Source organism: Myotis daubentonii, chromosome 7 (genome assembly GCF_963259705.1).
Source record: "Myotis daubentonii chromosome 7, mMyoDau2.1, whole genome shotgun sequence".
Taxonomy (NCBI): Eukaryota; Metazoa; Chordata; class Mammalia; order Chiroptera; family Vespertilionidae; genus Myotis; species Myotis daubentonii.
In genome coordinates this window covers 39456972-39474799 of record NC_081846.1, presented here as the reverse complement: position 1 = coordinate 39474799, position 17828 = coordinate 39456972, and the positions used below count along the sequence as shown (strand labels likewise).

Sequence of the window (17828 nt, the reverse complement as noted above, 5' to 3'; positions counted from 1 at the left end):
GGTAGGAAGTGATGCGATGGTGAGTTTAGTTTGAGGAATGTGGGTTTGGGGATGCTTGTACAATATAGCAAGAGGCAGTGGGATTTGTCAGCCTTGTCTTCAGGAACTATATTTGGGAAGGAGTGCTAGATTTGAGAACCATGAGCATTTGGGAGGTGAAAAAAGTCAAGTGGATGAGACCACAGAAGTTAAAAACACAGACCAAGTGGTCAAGGGACAGGCTCTGTGCGGTCAGATTTGGGTATGCATCTTGTTTTGGCTACCTGCAATGCCCAGGATCTTTAACGTCTTTGTAAGGTAAGAATAATAACAGTAACTACCTCATAAGACTTTATGAAGATTAAAATATTATCTATAAGTTTGTTATAAGTTTGAAGATAAACTCTGATGATCTGACATCTTTAAAAGGAAAACAGAAAAAAAAAACAAAAAAAAACACTTCATGAAAGAATCTGAGAAGCAACAGCCAGAAAGTTAGGAGGAAAACCAGGAGAAGTAATGTCACATCAGCCAAAAGGAGGGGTGGGGAAGAAGGAAGGAGCATTGCAAGATGATAAGTAGACAACACTTTAAAAATGCAGTGATAGAGGCAAATAAAATAGGGACTTCTTTCTTAAAGAGCATGGTGTTTTAGAAACAAAAACCATATTGCAATTAGACTGACGAATGAATAGAAGGTGAGAGAAATGAAGACTGTCTTCATGGTGATTGAATGTTAAAAGAGAAAGATCCTAGAGAAAGATAGAGGGGGAAGGTTGGCTGGTTGTTAATAAAATTAGAGGCGTGACCATGTAACTGCTGACAGAAAGGAATCTTGTGATGAGATGGGTTGTATATGTTGAAAAGAAAAGATAGGCGATAGTAAAGACTTAAGGATGAGGTGGGAGACGATGGATCCAGAACACAGGAGCACGAAGGTCCTTGGTCAGAAGGAAGGACATTTATAACACTGTGACCTAAAGGAAGGGCAACAAGAGCAGGGGCGGGAGCTGGGAGGTTTGCAAATGTGGTGGGAGGAGTATGAGGAAAGAGCCATCTGATACTATTTCTTTTCTCTGTAAATTGCCTGCCCTGAGTGGAGTGTGAGACAGAGAGATCAACCGTTGGCAGGAGAAAAATATTTGAAAAAATTTGCTGTGGAAATTGGAAGAGGGGATCAATTAGAGAATCAGGAAGTTTTCCAGGCAGCTTTCAGGACCTGGTTATTGTTAAAACTGTTGACTTGTCAGCCCATTGGACTTTTGTTGTGCTAGTTTTCTTTACTAGTATTTAGTAGCCAGGGAATGAGAATGGAGAAAGTGAGCAATGAAATAGGCTAAACTTTCCTTTTGCTGGTGGATACAGGGAGGAGAAAATGGTGTAGTAGGGCCAGAGAAGGAAGCGAAGAAAGGAGGGAACTATGGGTAAAAGTAAAGAGAAAGAGAGCAAGGAATTGTAGATCCCGGGAGGTTGTGAAAATGTAGTGGAAGGGCCTGGAAGGATAAGAGTTTGTGATACAAGAGCAAGTTGTGAGTATTCAGAAATGGAGCACTGCCTGATGAAACAGGGATGGAGTTGGAGGCACGGAAGTGCCTAGCTGAAATGGAACGGATCTGAAGCTCATTGGTGTGGAGAAAACCAAGCTAATGAGAAGGTAGGCTACTCTCCGAAAGACCAATGATCACTGCAGCTACTCCAGATAATGACAGTGTAGGGGTAGAAAGAAAGATGCATCAGGGGCCAAAATATATAATGAATGAAAGGCAATGACTGGCAAGTTTATGAGAGCAAAATAGGTGTAGAAGATGATACTGTAAAATGTCATGAATCTCCAAGGAGGAGAGAGGTGAGGAATCATATTAGTAAGAGTATGGATGTGACATTGTGGCAGGAGAATTTGGGTCTGACCCACCCCACCCCCAGCTTGGTGTGGGAAAATGGGAAGCACCCACTCAAGACTGATGCTGGAGAAACCAGTTTTCAGTGCAGGCCAAGGAGTGGGATCAACAGTGTGTGTTGAGGGTTAAGAAGCAAGAGAGGTAGATTGCATAGAACAGGCATCACACGGGGTGGTGTGGAAGGGTATGGGAAGTGGTAGGGAAGGGTATGGGAGGTGAGGGGGAAGGGTATGGGAGGTGAGGGGGAAGGGTATGGGAGGTGAGGAGGAAGGGTATGGGAGGTGAGGGGGAAGGGCATGGGAGGTGAGGGGGAAGGGTATGGGAGGTGGTGAGAAAGGGTATGGGAGGTGAGGAGGGAGGGTATGGGAGGTGAGGGGGAAGGATATGGGAAGTGGTGGGGAAGGGTATGGGAGGTGGTAGGGAAGGGTATGGGAGGTGGTGGGGAAGGGTATGGGAAGTGATAGGGAAGGGTATGGGAGGTGAGGGGGAAGGGTATGGGAGGTGAGGGGGAAGGGTATGGGAGGTGGTGGGGAAGGGTATGGGAGGTGGTGGGGAAGGGTATGGGAGGTGGTGGGGAAGGGTATGGGAAGTGAGGGGGAAGGGTATGGGAGGTGGTGGGGAAGGGTATGGGAGGTGGTGGGGAAGGGTATGGGAGGTGGTGAGAAAGAGTATGGGAGGTGAGGGGGAAGGGTATGGGAGGTGAGAGGGAAGGGTATGGGAGGTGAGGGGGAAGGGTATGGGAGGTGAGGGGGAAGGGTATGGGAGGTGAGGGGAAAGGGTATGGGAAGTGGTGGGGAAGTGTATGGGAGGTGGTGGGGAAGGGTATGGGAGGTGGTGAGAAAGAGTATGGGAGGTGAGGGGGAAGGGTATGGGAGGTGAGGGGGAAGGGTATGGGAGGTGGTGGGGAAGGGTATGGGAGGTGAGGGGGAAGGGTATGGGAGGTGAGGGGGAAGGGTATGGGAGGTGAGGGGGAAGGGTATGGGAAGTGGTGGGGAAGGGTATGGGAGGTGGTGGGGAAGGGTATGGGAGGTGAGGGGGAAGGGTATGGGAGGTGGTGGGGAAGGGTATGGGAGGTGGTGGGGAAGGTTATGGGAGGTGAGGGGGAAGGGTATGGGAGGTGGTGGGGAAGGGTATGGGAGGTGAGGGGGAAAGGCATGGGAGGTGGTGGGGAAGGGTATGGGAGGTGGGGGAGAAGGGTATGGGAGGTGAGGGGGAAGGGTATGGGAAGTGGTGGGGAAGGGTATGGGAGGTGGTGGGGAAGGGCATGGGAGGTGAGGGGGAAGGGTATGGGAGGTGGTGGGGAAGGGCATGGGAGGTGAGGGGGAAGGGTATGGGAGGTGGTGGGGAAGGGGTTTGGTGGGGCAGGGGAGAACAAGCCCTTTGAACTGAAGATGAGAACATGGAAACAACACACAGTGGCAGGCTTTAACTTAGGGTAGCGACTACAGATGATGGGAATGTGAGACACTGTGGGATTCATTGATTCTCATTGCAAGCATTTCACACCTAAACTATTGTAATAAACTCCTGGCTGGCCACTCTGCTTCCAGCTTTGCTCTTTTAAATTCATCATCTGGATTCGATGACATGAAATGTAGCTCTGATCCTGTCGTTCGTATCCCTGATTTAAATCCTCTACTGTTTTCATCAAATCTCCGGGACTAATTGCAAATTCCTAAAGTTAGCATTGCATACAAGTTTCTCCAGTTATGTGGCTCCTGTCCACCTTCCCAGTCTTACCTCCCAGAAGGTCCTAAAATGTACCCTGTCCCCCAGACACACTGAACTACAGGAAATCTCCCCAAACTCCACACACTGTAAACAGAGATGAGGAGGAAAGAACATTCCAGGTGGAATAAACAGTTTGAAGAGAGATATAAACGTCGGTAAATGTTAAGAGATAAAATTTAACTGGACTCCAAAATTAGATGAGACATGAAAAATAAGAATTGCTCAGAGCTACGATTCTTGAATGAAGCACTGCCTCTTTGCAATGTGTTAGAAAGTAGGTGCTGTTAATTTTTCTCAAGGAGTTAAATTTTATGCACCTACCAGACTAAATATTTTTATTAGGATAAACTTGTCTGATGTTGCTCTTAGTAATTACTGTACACATGACCTTTTCCTCATCTTTCTAAGTTTTATATAGGCCAATTTTTTCATGTCGAGAGACATGTTGGTTGAGAGGTACCTTTCACAGCATGGAACATAACCGACACCTTGCAAAAATGTGTGCAAGTTTGTGTATCTTTCAAAGATAATGAGGACAAAGATTTAAAATCTGTTCAAACATTTCCTGGCAAAATGTATATAAATTGTGCCAAAAAAAGAACTGCATATTGCATGCCTTCAATCTGTTTTTGAAATATTTGTAGATACAGGCAACATCTGTTCCACTGGACCAAGACACACTGTAAGTGCTAATAACTTTGAACAGCTCTGGTTTGAAAAGTTTGTATTTGAAAATTAAATATTTTTTAAAACAGATGCATGCTGAAGTTCTCTAAGTGAACTTAAAAAAATGTTAAGTTAGAGAAATTGTGAAGAAAATATTTTACAAAATAAACCAAAGTCTGAAACTTAAGGAATTTGCTGAATGATGTAATCATGTATTAAAAAATATGCCTACTTGCAAAATATAAAATTGCAGTCCAATTCTGTAAAGTATAGAAGGGGGTTAGGGAGCAAAGAACTAAGGGACCTATCTACAAATATACAAAAGAGATTCCCATATTTTCTACTAGAAATATACTGGCATACACAAAGTTTCTATTTGAAGTAGACACCAGCTTGCCTGGCTGGGGTGGCTCAGCAGTTTAGCGTCGACCCAGAAACTGAGAGGTTGCTGGTTCGATTCCCAAAAGGGGGTGTGCAGGAGGCAGCCGATCGATGATGTTCCTCCTTATCAGTGTTTCTCTCTCTCTAACCCCTGCCCTTTCTCTCTCTCTAAAAACCAATAAAAACATATTTAAAAAATAAACACCAGCTCTACATAATTAGAGAATTACAGTAATAGGTTTTACACATGGAAATGAGCTATATTCATGTATACTTTTGACATATGTTATTAGAGAAACTTTAGTTTCACTGTGGAATTATGTATCTGAAATATGATCAACTTTATATTATAAACTCTAATTAGAATTAAAAGTTGCTTAAAAATGAAAAATTATTCAAAAAAATAAAAACTCGACCTGATTGAGGATTAGTAAATATATAACGTACCAGCAGTGACCGGATTTGTCAACTGGAGTAACTTTGTTCCAGAAAAGTGTACTAGTAAGTCTGAATTAAACTAGATGACAGTAAGATTCACTTAATAAAAAAAATCAGTTTTGCAGTAAATTACATGGAATGGTAGACATCTTTTCATGGTAACAGAAGGAAAGTCTTTGGCAGAGAGCTGGTTGTCATCAAGCAGTATTTCTCTAATCCTAGGGAGCCATACATTAGTGCATTGTGATATCCAATTGAGTACAATTTTTAAAAATATATTTTTATTGATTTCGGAGAGGAAGGGAAAGGGAGAAAGAGATGGAAACATCAATGATGAAAGAGAATAATTGATCAGCTGCCTCCTGCACACCTCCCACTGGTGATCAAGTCCACAACCCAGGCATGTGCCCTGACTAGGAATGGAGCCGTAACCTCCTGGTTCATAGGTTAACATTCAACCACTGAGCCACGCTGGCCAGGCAGTACAATTTTTTAAATGAAAAATAACATATTAGAAAATATGAAATTGCACAACAGATAGTAGGGGTAAGAATTGTTTTGTTAAAACTTGGTTTCAAATGTGTATGTGTGAGAAAGATATGACATGTATTTCTTATTGTAGATCATAGTCCAAAAAATGGTTTGAAGCCCACTGCCTCTATGGAAAATATTATATTCTATCCTCTTTGGAGGCTAGTGCAATTTGTTCTAAAGAGCAGATGTAAATCAGAGAAGATTCTGGGCCAGATAAAGTCTTGGATATTACAGACTCCTTGGAGGGCCCAAGAGAGGAAACTGAGGCAATTATTAAGATGCAAATATACCTGTCAGGGTGATTCCTTCCACCTTCCCCTCTTACGCTAAGCCAAGAGAGATAAATTATTTATTCATAGCTAAAGCAATTAAAGTATTCTCTCTCTCCATGCAAGGAATGATAATCAAAATTAGCTTTCATAGACAGGTCTTCTTAAATACACAGATAAGAATACTATGAAAATCACAAAACATCTGAAGCAAAACCATACAGAAAGGAAGCAACAATTTAAAGAATCATAAATATTTTCAGGGGCATATGAGAAGTCGACTTAACCATGAAAAATAACAGGCTGAATTATAAATCTTAAAAATATGTGATCATTAGTATATAATTACAAAGAAATGAGGTTGAAATGATAAAGTTGGCTTTTAAAAAAAAAAAGGATGTTAAAAAACAATTGAACAATTCTGAAAAGTTCTAAAGGGGAAAGATGTATGAAACTAGAAGTTAATGCCAACCAAAATGTTACCGAACTCAAGGGGTTCGTTTCTTGGGGTGCTTTATTCAAGAACTAGATGTGGTTGTCATGAAGTAGTTTTATTTACTTGCAGCAAGTGAAAGAGACAGGTGGATTCACATCCAAAGCTCCGTCTCCAGGAAGAGAGGCATAGCCATCGCTTATATACACTATTTGGTCAATTTCATGTTGATTTCTTCTTTGCCGTTGGCTGCACTTATCTGGTTGAGTTCCTATCAAGCTCATTCTGTTTATAGCTGCATCTGCAAAATACTGTGCTACATGTTAACATTTAGCAAGATAACAGCTAGTAAGAACAGCAGAGACCCTGAGACACTTTTTATCTAAAAAAAGAATTCATGTAGAAGACAAATATTGAAATAATAGTAGGCAGGGAAAATGTATTACATAATAAGAAAGTTTGATAAATATAAACATATTTTTAAAATTAGGTCAAGAAAAGCTCAGATGTACAAATTACAAAACAACAGATATGTGCTACTTATTAAAAGGTAGAGATTTTCAAGTTGGGTAAAAAAATAAAATCTAAATGTATGGTGTTTACAAAAGATTTATCTGAAACAATATGAAACAAAATTATTTGAAAAGAAAAATATATCAGAAAATTGTTAATAAACAGAAAGCAGATCTAAAAATGTCAATGTCGGACAAAATAGAATCAAGAGCAACATGAAAAGAAAAAGAATGATAAATAGAGATGAAAGAAACAATATAAAATGATACATACTCTTCATAGATTAAGTTCTTAGCAGCAAAAATATATGAAACAAAAATGGAGAGAAAGGCAAGTGAAATTAATAAGTATACAGTATAGTCAGAAATTTTAATATATCTTGCTTACAAATTGACAGATCAAGTAAACAAAAAATAATTAAAGCTATTTAGAACTCAAAAACACAGACAATTATCAAAATTGGTTTTATAAATAATGAATATATGAGGAACTTTTGTACCCAAGGCAACATTTATTAAAATTTAGTCCATAATCTGATCTCAAAGCAGTGAAATCATCAAGCCACTCATATTTACATTTATAAAGTGTTTACTACATGCCTGGTATTGTTTATTCTAAGCAATGATTTTCATATTTAGTAAATAAAGGTACAAGATGCCCAGTTAAATAAGAATTTAAGTATACAATGAATATTTTTAGGGGGATTTTGGAAATTTTAGAAATTTGTAGAGATAATACATTGTTAAAGCTTGGGGAGAAACAGAGAGAAACATTCCCATATATTTGTAAGATAAATTTATCACCTGGATGTCTAATTTAGACAAACCTGACACAAAAAATGAGACCATAGACATACCTACTTTTATTTACGGCTGTAAAATTTCTAAATGCTAATTTAATAGATTTAATATAGCAGTGTATTAAAAGTTGTCTGACACCAGAAGTGGAAGGAAGGTTCAACACCACAGAGTATTTTAATGTAATTTCCATTTTTAAAATTAAAGGATGAAAGCAATAAAATCATTGCAATTAATGAAAAATCAACTTATTAAAAGTGACAACTATTTATAATAGTTCTTCTATCTGACAAATGTGTAATACAAGAACAAAGTTTTCTAACTTGATGAAGAATATCTACCTAAACATCAGGAATGACAAATTTGAAAGTGTAATGAATAAAAGTCCTAGTCATAATTGAAAACAGCAAATGAAAGAAAATATCTAGAAATAAAATTAATGTAAATGTATAATATCTATAATAAAAACTTTACTGTGGGATGTAAAAGAGGATATAGTTAAATAAAAAAAAAATAAAAAAAAAATACCGAGAACCTGACTATGATGATCAACTGAACGCTGCCTCATTTCCTTCCTTCTTTGCCGACTCGGTCCACACCTTTGGGAAGCCCTGGACCTGCTGGGGCTGGACCCCAACAGGCGGCGTGGGAGCCACCATGGCGCACATCACTACCAACCAGTCCCTGCAGCAGGCCTATGAAGCAATTGAAACCAGAATTGGGGAATGCTTTGCAGAACTGGTGTCTTTCAAGCATCCTCACGTTGCCAACCCACGGCTTCAGTTGGCCTCTCCGGAGGAGAAGTGTCAACACGTTTTGGAACCCCCTTATGATGAAATGTTTGCAGCTCATTTAAGGTGCACGTACACAGCAGGGAGCCATGACTTCACAGAGGCATACACATGCCAGACTGTCATCGTCCAATCATTCCTGCGGGCGTTTCAGGCCCACAAAGAAGAAAACTGGGCTCTGCCTGTCATGTATGCAGTAGCACTTGATCTTCGAGTATTTGCCAGTAATGCAGATCAGCAGTTGGTTAAGAAAGGAAAAAGCGAAGCTGGGGACCTGTTGGGAAAAGCTGCTGAGTTGTTGAGGAGCTGTTTCCGAGTCTGGGCCAGTGACGCTGGTGCTGGGATAGAGGATTCTAAGCGGGGATGCTGTTTCTGGTGAATCAGTTATTCAAGATTCACTTTAAGATCCACAGACTCCATTTGTGTAAACCTCCCATCAGAGCCATCGACAGCTCAGATCTGAAAGAAGATTCTAGCACAGCACAGAGAGTAACATACAGGTACTATGTTGGACGAAAGGCCATGTTTGATTGGGACTTTAAACAAGCCGGGGAATACCTGTCCTTTGCCTTTGAGCACTGTCACCGTTTAAGTCAGAAGAACAAAAGGATGATTTTGATATATTTACTCCCAGTAAAAATGCTGTTGGGTCATATGCCGACCATTGAGCTTTTGAAAAAGTATCATCTCATACAGTTTGCTGAAGTAACCAGAGCTGCAAGTGAAGGCTATCTCCTTCTATTGAACGAGGCTCTAGGGAAGCATGAGACCTTCTTTATTCGCTGTGGCATCTTCCTTATCCTTGAAAAGTTGAAGAGGATCACCTACAGGAATCTTTTTAGCAAAGTGTACTTGTTACCCAAAACACACCAGTTATCTCTGGATGCTTTTCTAGTTGCTTTGAAATTCATGCAAGTGGAAGACGTGGACATCGATGAAGTCCAGTGTATTCTAGACAACCTGATATACATGGGTCACATCAAAGGCTATATCTCACATCAGCATCAGAAACTAGTTGTTAGCAAGCAAAATCCGTTTCCTCCGCTTTCTACAGTGTGTTGAATGTGGCAACACCTGTTCCTCTGGTGTGCATCGTACTGATGAAATCAGTACTTTGCCAGGACATTACTTTCTGCAGCTGGAATCTCTTTGGGGCTCTTCTCTCGGGGATGTTGAGACTGAGTTCCCCGAATTCACAGCCAATTTGACATTTCCTCATCCTCGTTACTAATGTCAACCTCACGGAGACTTGGAATTTCTTTTTCAAATGTTGCAGACCTCCTTTGACTCTGGAGCATTGGAGAAACTTCTGTGACAGAGGCTCTTCTCCAAGGCAGCTACAGTTTACTTCTCCTAAAAAAAACAAACAAATTAAAAACAAAAGCATACCCTATTCTAAATGGAAAGAAAATATAGTAAAAGTAGTTATTCTCCACCCTAAGGAAATTACAGAATGAATGCAATCTCAAATCAAAGCCTAAGATTTTTAAAAATAAAACTTGACAATACAGTTTCCAGAAAAGATGCAAAAGTAGACACACACACACACACACACACACAAACAAACACACACACAAAAAAAAAAAAACCATCAAAAGAAGGAAGAAGGTGGAGAATCTATGCCATCAGATTTTAAAATATACTATAAAAATATAGCAATTAGCCCTAACCAGTTTGGCTCAGTGGATAGAGCATCTGCCTGCGGACTGAAGGGTCCCAGGTTCGATTCTGGCCAAGGGCATGTACCTTGATTGCAGGCACATCCTCAGTAGGGGGTGTGTAGAAGGCAGCTGATCAATCTTTCTCTCTCATCGATGTTTCTAACTCTCTATCCCTCTCCCTTCCTCTCTGTAAAAAATCAATAAGATATATTTAAAATATATATATATATATATAGCAATTAGCCCTAGCCAGTTTGGCCCAATTCCGATCAAAGGCACTTGCCCAGGTTGTGGGCTCCATCCCCAGCAGAAGGCAGCCAATCAATGATTCTCATCATTGATGTTTCTACCTCTCTCCCTTCCTCTCTGAAATCAATCCTATCTAATAAGGAGGGAATGTGCTAATTGACTGTCACACTCTCACCAGATGGCAGCGCCCACAGCCACAAGGTGGTGGAGCCCAGTCCCCTCAGCCCTGCCGGGGGCCTTGGGTCCTCCTGCACCCCTCTCCCCCTACTGACTTGCCTACAGGCAAGCAGGCTGGCTGAGGTGCAGGCAAGCCTCGGATGGCAGCTGCCCAGCTACCCAGGGCCAGCCCGAGGCTCAGGTAACCAGGGCCGGCCAAGGCTTGCGCTACTGGCAGTGGCAGCAGCAGAGGTGTGATGGGGGCGTTGCCTTCACCTGATCGCTGGGTCGCCTCCTGCCCCTGAGGTCTCCCGGACTGTGAGAGAGGGCAGGCTGGGCTGAGGGACCCCCTCTCCAGTACATGAATTTTCATGCACCGGGCCTCTAGTAAAAATATATTTTTAAAAATTAAAATAAATAAAAGTGTAGCAATTGGAATAAAATGACAATGATGCATTAATATATAAATGGAGGAAAACCAAATCCATGATGAAGAACATTCCAAACCAATGAAACTAAGAATAAACAAATGGAGGTGGAACAAATATTGTTAGTTTCCTAATTTGGAGCCAAGAGAAAAAGAACATATATTCTAGGTAGTTTAAAAACACGAATGTCTAAGATAAAACTATAAAAAGCATCCAAAGGTAATATATTTGTAATCTTGGATTACAGGGGACCTATGAGAGATATGAAGTGCATATGCCATAAAAGAAACTATTGATAAATTTGACATTAATATTTAAAACATGTGCATAAAAATAATAATATCCCTACCAATATTTTTAGTTTTTATCATTAAGCTGTGTAGAATCTTCAGAAGAAATGGCTTACAGCTAAGAAAATGAAAAGGGGCAGACAGAACTACCAAATGTTCAAGGCCTACTCTGTAACTGACACCAAGTGAAGGGCTTGACAGTGGCTATCCCAGTGGTCAGCAAACCGCGGCTCGCGAGCCACATGCATCTCTTTGGCCCCTTGAGTGTGGCTCTTCCACAAAATACCACGTGCGGGTGCGCACATACAGTGCGAAGTTGACTTAAAACTTTAAGTAAAGTTTATTAAGTTAATTGTAGGGAACGTTGTGGAGTGGAAGAAGATGTAGTGTCGAGGATTGAGAAAGGTGTGTTGAGATGGTTTGGACATACAGAGAGGATGAACGAAAGGAGATAGGTGAAACAAGTATAGAAGATGCGTGTGGATGGGAGAGTTGGAAGGGGTCGACCTCAGGGAACATACCTCAATCAGATTGAGGATGTTTTTAGCAAAGGCCTGCTTAGGAGTACCCTAATTAAGTTAATAACAATGTACCTACCTATATAGTTTCAGTTTAAAAAATTTGGCTCTCAAAAGAAATTTCAATCGTTGTACTGTTGATATTTGGCTCTGTTGACTAATGAGTTTGCCGACCACTGGGCTATCCCATGTAGTCCCAGGGAATCCTCATCAGTCCTGAAGGATGTATTACTGTCATCATGCTGCCGAGGAAGAAGCACAGGACGAGAAGGAAACGGTAGACTCACTAAGAAATGACTCAGTGTAACACTGTTAGAGTCTGGACCAGTCTTCCAGGTGTGAGTCTGTAAAACGTTACAAAGTGCTAAGTAACACTTATTTAACACAAAGTACGAAATAAGATTTAGCTGTAAGAGCAATTATGTGAATCTACTGCCTAGGTGTTGTTGTTTTTTAATTTCTTTATTGATTAACATATTACATATGTGTCCTTATCCCCCCATTGCTCCTCCACCCCCCCACCCATGCCCTCCAAAGGACTTGTATGCATGCATATAAGCCTAACCAATGGACACAGTCTACAGGGGGGTGAGGGCATACTGCCTTAGTTTTCATGAGGCTGCTGGTGTGCTGAGACACTGATACTGTTAGTCGAGGGTCATGGTAACCAGCTAAAAATGTGACCTAAGACTGTGTCTTGTGAAGTCGTGTAAATTGTCACTTCATATGGTACTTCCATTCTGAATACTAGATGCAGTAATTGTATGTTTTGGGAAGTTTGGGGACCACTAACTAGAGTCAGTAAAAGACTTATCAACAGGGTACTCTGGGAGAAATTTCGGGTCTTCCAAGTGTCTGCTGATTTAAAAAAGAATCTACTTAAAGAAGCTAAGGTCCTATTACTCAAGTTAACAGATAATAGGAAGATATCTTCAGTGTGTGGTTTTTTGTTTTGTTTTTTCTATTGTTAGGAATAATTCTGAAGCATTTATATTATTTTAAATCCTGCCAATCCCTGCCCTGAATGGTTAGTCGAGTTGAAATACCTTCAGTCTCCAGGTTAATGCCAACCACCCCATCCTGAAGGCCTTCAATCTACTATGTGCTTTCAAAGTCCTGCGGTGGGCAAAGAACACTGGTGAAGTTTGCAATGAATATGGACGCTCAAATTATAGGATTTGGGGTGCCTAGAGTAAGGTCTTGGCCCAAAATGCCAACAAAAAATATGGAAACTTGCCTAGTGAGTTCTCCCCTCTGAGCCCCACTTAAGGGACTTGATGTCTGCCTCATATTTAGTTTGCTTTTATCCATTGAAAATGGCACCACCCATCTGGCCTGAACTTGACAAATCTGGCTCTTCCCAGCCTCTTAGGTGGTTTAGTTCTGCATCCGTGTCAACAAGCAGTTGTTGGACTGGCTTTAACATGAACGAATAGCCTGGAATCCAGGTACTGCTACTCCCTGACCATTTCTATGTTTGCTGAGTTCCCATGGTCAAGGTGACTTAGATTGATAGCCCACCTCTTTGAAAAGGAACGTTCTTCATAGACGTGAACAATTCCCCACCAGCAAATTTGGGGGAGGGGAGAATATAAAACATTGCTTGAATTAAACAAAAAGGGAAAATTAAAATGTTGGTGCTCAGTTATTATGGTCCATGATCTCAACAAATAAACAGGTAAAAATGCTTATTTTGATGCATGGTTTAACATTTTTTTAAACTCATATTGTTTGCCACAGCCAATAGAATTCTTAGTTGTTTTCACTGTGAACAGTTGAGTTAGAATGTAGCATTTGTGCATAAATGCCATTTTGGCCAGAGGAAGGCTGCTGCCTTGTGTAAGCTGAAACAATGAGAGTTTTCCATTGAAACGAATTGGAAAGTAAATGTAGAGCAATGCAGTTATATATCTGTGAGATTAATGCCACCTACAACGTGAGAAAAGGATGAGTCTAAGCTCTTCTCTTTCGGTAAGAAACTTACAAATTAGAGGATCCTTTGTTTTCCTTTTGGAGAATGCAGTCTAATGCCTTCAGTGGTTTCCTTCTCAACACATAATTGATCTCGGAATGACATTCACTTTGAGTGTGGACAGTTGTACCTTTGGGACAGAAGCAGTTGTTTCTCCCTTTGTCATCTTGCACAATAGCTATATTAGGAGAACTATTTTCTCTAAAAATTACCACTTCAGAGACCTAGAAAACTCAACAATGTCATTTTGTATGTTTATAAAAGACAAAACGGTCTTGCTACTATAAATGGAGTAGAGGAAAAAGGCAATTGAACCAATAGTACTTTATCGCTGGAAATATACCACAGGTCATTAAAAATAGAGGCGTGTAAAATATTTAAGGACACAGTTAAAACGGTCTTGTGTTAAAACTTTTGAAAAGGATTTTAAAAATAGAAAAGATTTTTGCAAACTAGCAAAAAAAACATTAATGGAACTTTTAAAAAAAGAGTACAGATATAAAAACTTTTCCAATGTATTTTTCTTGTCTTTTTCCTTTTTGAGAAGAGACCTTATATATAAAAGAGAGAATAAAATGTGCCATACTTAACCAGTGAATACTGGAAAACATAGATTATGAATTTATGAGTAAGTAATTTTTTCTCTTAGCTATAATAATAAATCACCATTGTTCTTTTATAATTTTTTATTCTAATGAGCCAAAATGTATATTTATTAAACTATAGATAAAGATTCAATATCATATAACTTGAATGAACTATATAAACATCATGGCTGGAAAAAATAAAAAACTAAGGATCAGTTAAGTGTATTAAGTATAAATATATGTCCAATGTTATACATGTATCTTTTTTCTTCTTCTTCCCCAGGGTTTGTAGGTAGACTTAGTGATTATGAAATGAAGAGACTAATGATGACCTGACTCAAATATTTTACAATATTTGAAATATACAGGGTGTCCCCAAAAATGTAAATACACTTTGGATGATTATAAAGTCAGTGTTTATTAACATACAGTTCATTTTCAAAATTTTAAAGAATCTACAGAAATGAGTGATTTTTTTGGTCAATGTCTGTTTTCAAACTAATGACTGTTCTGGTCCAGGTACCACTGATAACGCAAAGCAACGGGATCGCAAATATAAAAAATCATTTTGTTCAGTATTTGTGTGCCCTCAACTCGTCAACTATTGCCAGTTTTGTAATGTAAACTTTATCTTTTATGTATTCCCATTAAAAAAAAGTCTGGTGGCACTTTAGGATAAATTTTCTTTGTTCAAAGCTTAATCTGGCTTCACCCATTATTTCAGATCAGTTAAACGTGAAAAGGAGTGAAAATTAAGTGAGTTATCAGCTGTTGAAGTGTTTACATTTTTTGACACCCGATATTTATAAGCAATAGTTAACTTCAGTCACTGATGAGATTGTGTGCCAGGTAGCTTCAAATTGACTTTTCATTAAATATAAAACTTGATAATATTTGTATTTGTTAAACAACACACAAATAGTAAACTATTATATTTGTTAATTATTAATATTTTACCAAATTTCTTGATAAGACCTTTTAACATTGCCTTCAAGTTGAAATTCTAATTTATACACTAAAATTTATTTTAAATTGTCCACTATTGTTTTTATTATATCTTTATCAGTATTCCAAAATCTTGAAAACTTTTTCAAATTTATCTTTTTAAACTTGATATTTGTTTACCTAAGTACCTGGGGGAAAAAATCAAGAAAGATAAAAAAGAAAATTTTGTGTTAGCTAATATTTAATCATTTTTTACACAATTAAAAATATTATTTATGAGTCCTACTTGATTTGGCTCAGTGGATGGAGCGTCGGCCTGCGGACTGAAGAGTCCTGGGTTCGATTCTGGCCAAGGGCACATGCCTGGGTTGCAGGCTTGATCCCCAGTGCGGGGCGTGCAGGAGACAGCCAATCAATGATTTTTGCTCATCATTGATGTTTCTCTCTCTCTCTCTCCCTCTCCCTTCCTCTCTGAAATCAATAAAGAAATATATTTTAAATATATATATATTATTTATGAGATTTATTGAGAATGTTGGCCTTCCTATAATTAAAAAAGATAATGTCCTAAAAATTATTATAGCTTTCTTTCAAAAAATTTTCAGGGTTTTTTTTATATGGTTAAACATATTTTTCTATTAGAAATAAATGTATTATATCTTAACCTAAAAATACAAGACATTAAGAAGGAATATCATTTATAAAAGAATTCAGTATACATTTCCTAAAAACATTTATCCTCTGCTTTGTAATTCAAACTATAAAAAGCAATTTGCACACAATTTTTAGAAGTTCAATTCTTCAATAATGTATTAAAAAGATATATTTTTCTCATATCATGAGCACAAAATCAGTATGGGCCATTATATCCCATCTCTGCAAAAGAGAAAATGAAAATCCAATGAGGTCATGCCTTTGCCTCATTATTTAGATACAGAATAGGTTCGTTGCCGATGTTTCCTAGTTTACTGATATTTTCACTTCAAAGAAGCTCATGTTCACAGTTTTATGCCTGAAATAACCACAGTCTAGAAAAAACATTAATGAAAATGACCTTTAATATTGGTTTTATACATCTAGTGATCACCATCATCAACTGATTATCATTTTCATAGGGGCACATGAATATTTTATAAGCTGACATTTATTTTTTGCAAAAAGAAAACTATTTTAAACCCACAAGCAAGGTATTATATGCTTTACTCATAGTTTTTTGTTTTTGTTTTTGTTTTGTTTTTTTGGGTTTTTTTTTTGGTGTCTCTAGATTATTTTGAATACTAAAGTGTAGAACTGAACCATAGATATTTGACAATGTAAAAATCTCTTCATATAAGAGTCAATTAAGAAAGATTATAGCCCAGCCAGTATTGCTCAGTGGTTGACCCTCAACCTGTGAACCAGGAAATCACAGTTCGATTCCCAGTCAGGGCACAAGCCCAGTTTGTGTGCTCGATCCCCAATGTGGGGCATGCAGAAGGCAACCAATCAATGATTCTCTCTCATCATTGATGTTTCTATCTCTGTCTCCCTCTCCCTTGCTCTCTGAAATCAATAGAAATACATTTCTTTAAAAAAGGATCATACTAGCATACCTCATTTTATTGCACTTGGCTTTATTGCATTTTGCAGATACTGCGTTTTTTACAAATTGAAGATTGTGGCAGCCCTGCATTGACCAAGCCTATTGGTGCATTATTTCAAACGGCATTTGTTCACTTTTTGTCTCTACGTCACATTTTGGTAATTCTCACAATATTTCAAACATCTTCATTATCATGACATAGAGATCTATCATAAATTATCTTTGATGTTGCTATTTTAATTGTTTTGGGGCACAACGAAACTCGCTCATATAAGACAGTAAACTTCATTGACAAATGAGTGTGTTCTGACTGCACCACCAACCACCGTTCCTGAGTCTCTCTCCCTGTTCCCTGAGACACAACAATATTGAAATTAGCCCAGTTAATAACCCTATAGTAGCTTCTGTGTATCCAAATGAAAGGAAGAGTTGCACATCTCCCACTTTACATCAAAGCTAGAAATGAGTAAGCTTAGTGAGGAAAGCCAAGATAGGCCAAAAGCTAGGCCAGTCAGCTGAGTTGTGAATGCAAAGAAAAAGTTCTTGAAGGAAATTAAAGTAATATACTCCAGCCCTGACCTGTTTGGCTCGGTGGATAGAGCGTCGGCCTGCAGACTGAAGGGTCCCAGGTTCGATTCCGGTCAAGGGCATGTACCTTGGTTGCGGGCATATCCCCAGTAGGGGGTGTGCAGGAGGCAGCTGATTGATGTTTCTCTCTCATCAATGTTTCTAACTCTCTATCCCTCTCCCTTAAAAGTAAGATACTCCAGTGGACACGAAAATGACAAGAAAGAGAAACAGCTGATATGGAGACAGTTTTAGTGATCTGGATAGAACAGCAAACCAGCCATAACATTCTCTTAAGTCAGAGCCTAATCCAGAGCAAGGTCCTAACTCTCTTCAATTCGATGAAGGCTGAGAGAGGTGAGGAAGGTACAGAAGACATGTTTGGAGCTAGCAGAGGTTGGCTCGTGTGATATAAGGAAAGAAGTCGTCTCCATAACATAAAA

At 39.1% G+C, this 17828-nt stretch overlaps 1 protein-coding gene across 1 annotated transcript; it reads left to right on the top strand.

Moving 5' to 3' along the window:
- Positions 1 to 8290: 8290 nt before the first annotated feature.
- Positions 8291 to 9781, top strand: LOC132237962 (PCI domain-containing protein 2-like). Its single transcript, XM_059702492.1, is given in 2 exon segments — positions 8291 to 8786; positions 8789 to 9781. Coding segments are annotated over 2 exon segments (1194 nt in total). The 5' UTR covers positions 8291 to 8296; the 3' UTR covers positions 9493 to 9781.
- Positions 9782 to 17828: the final 8047 nt, after the last annotated feature.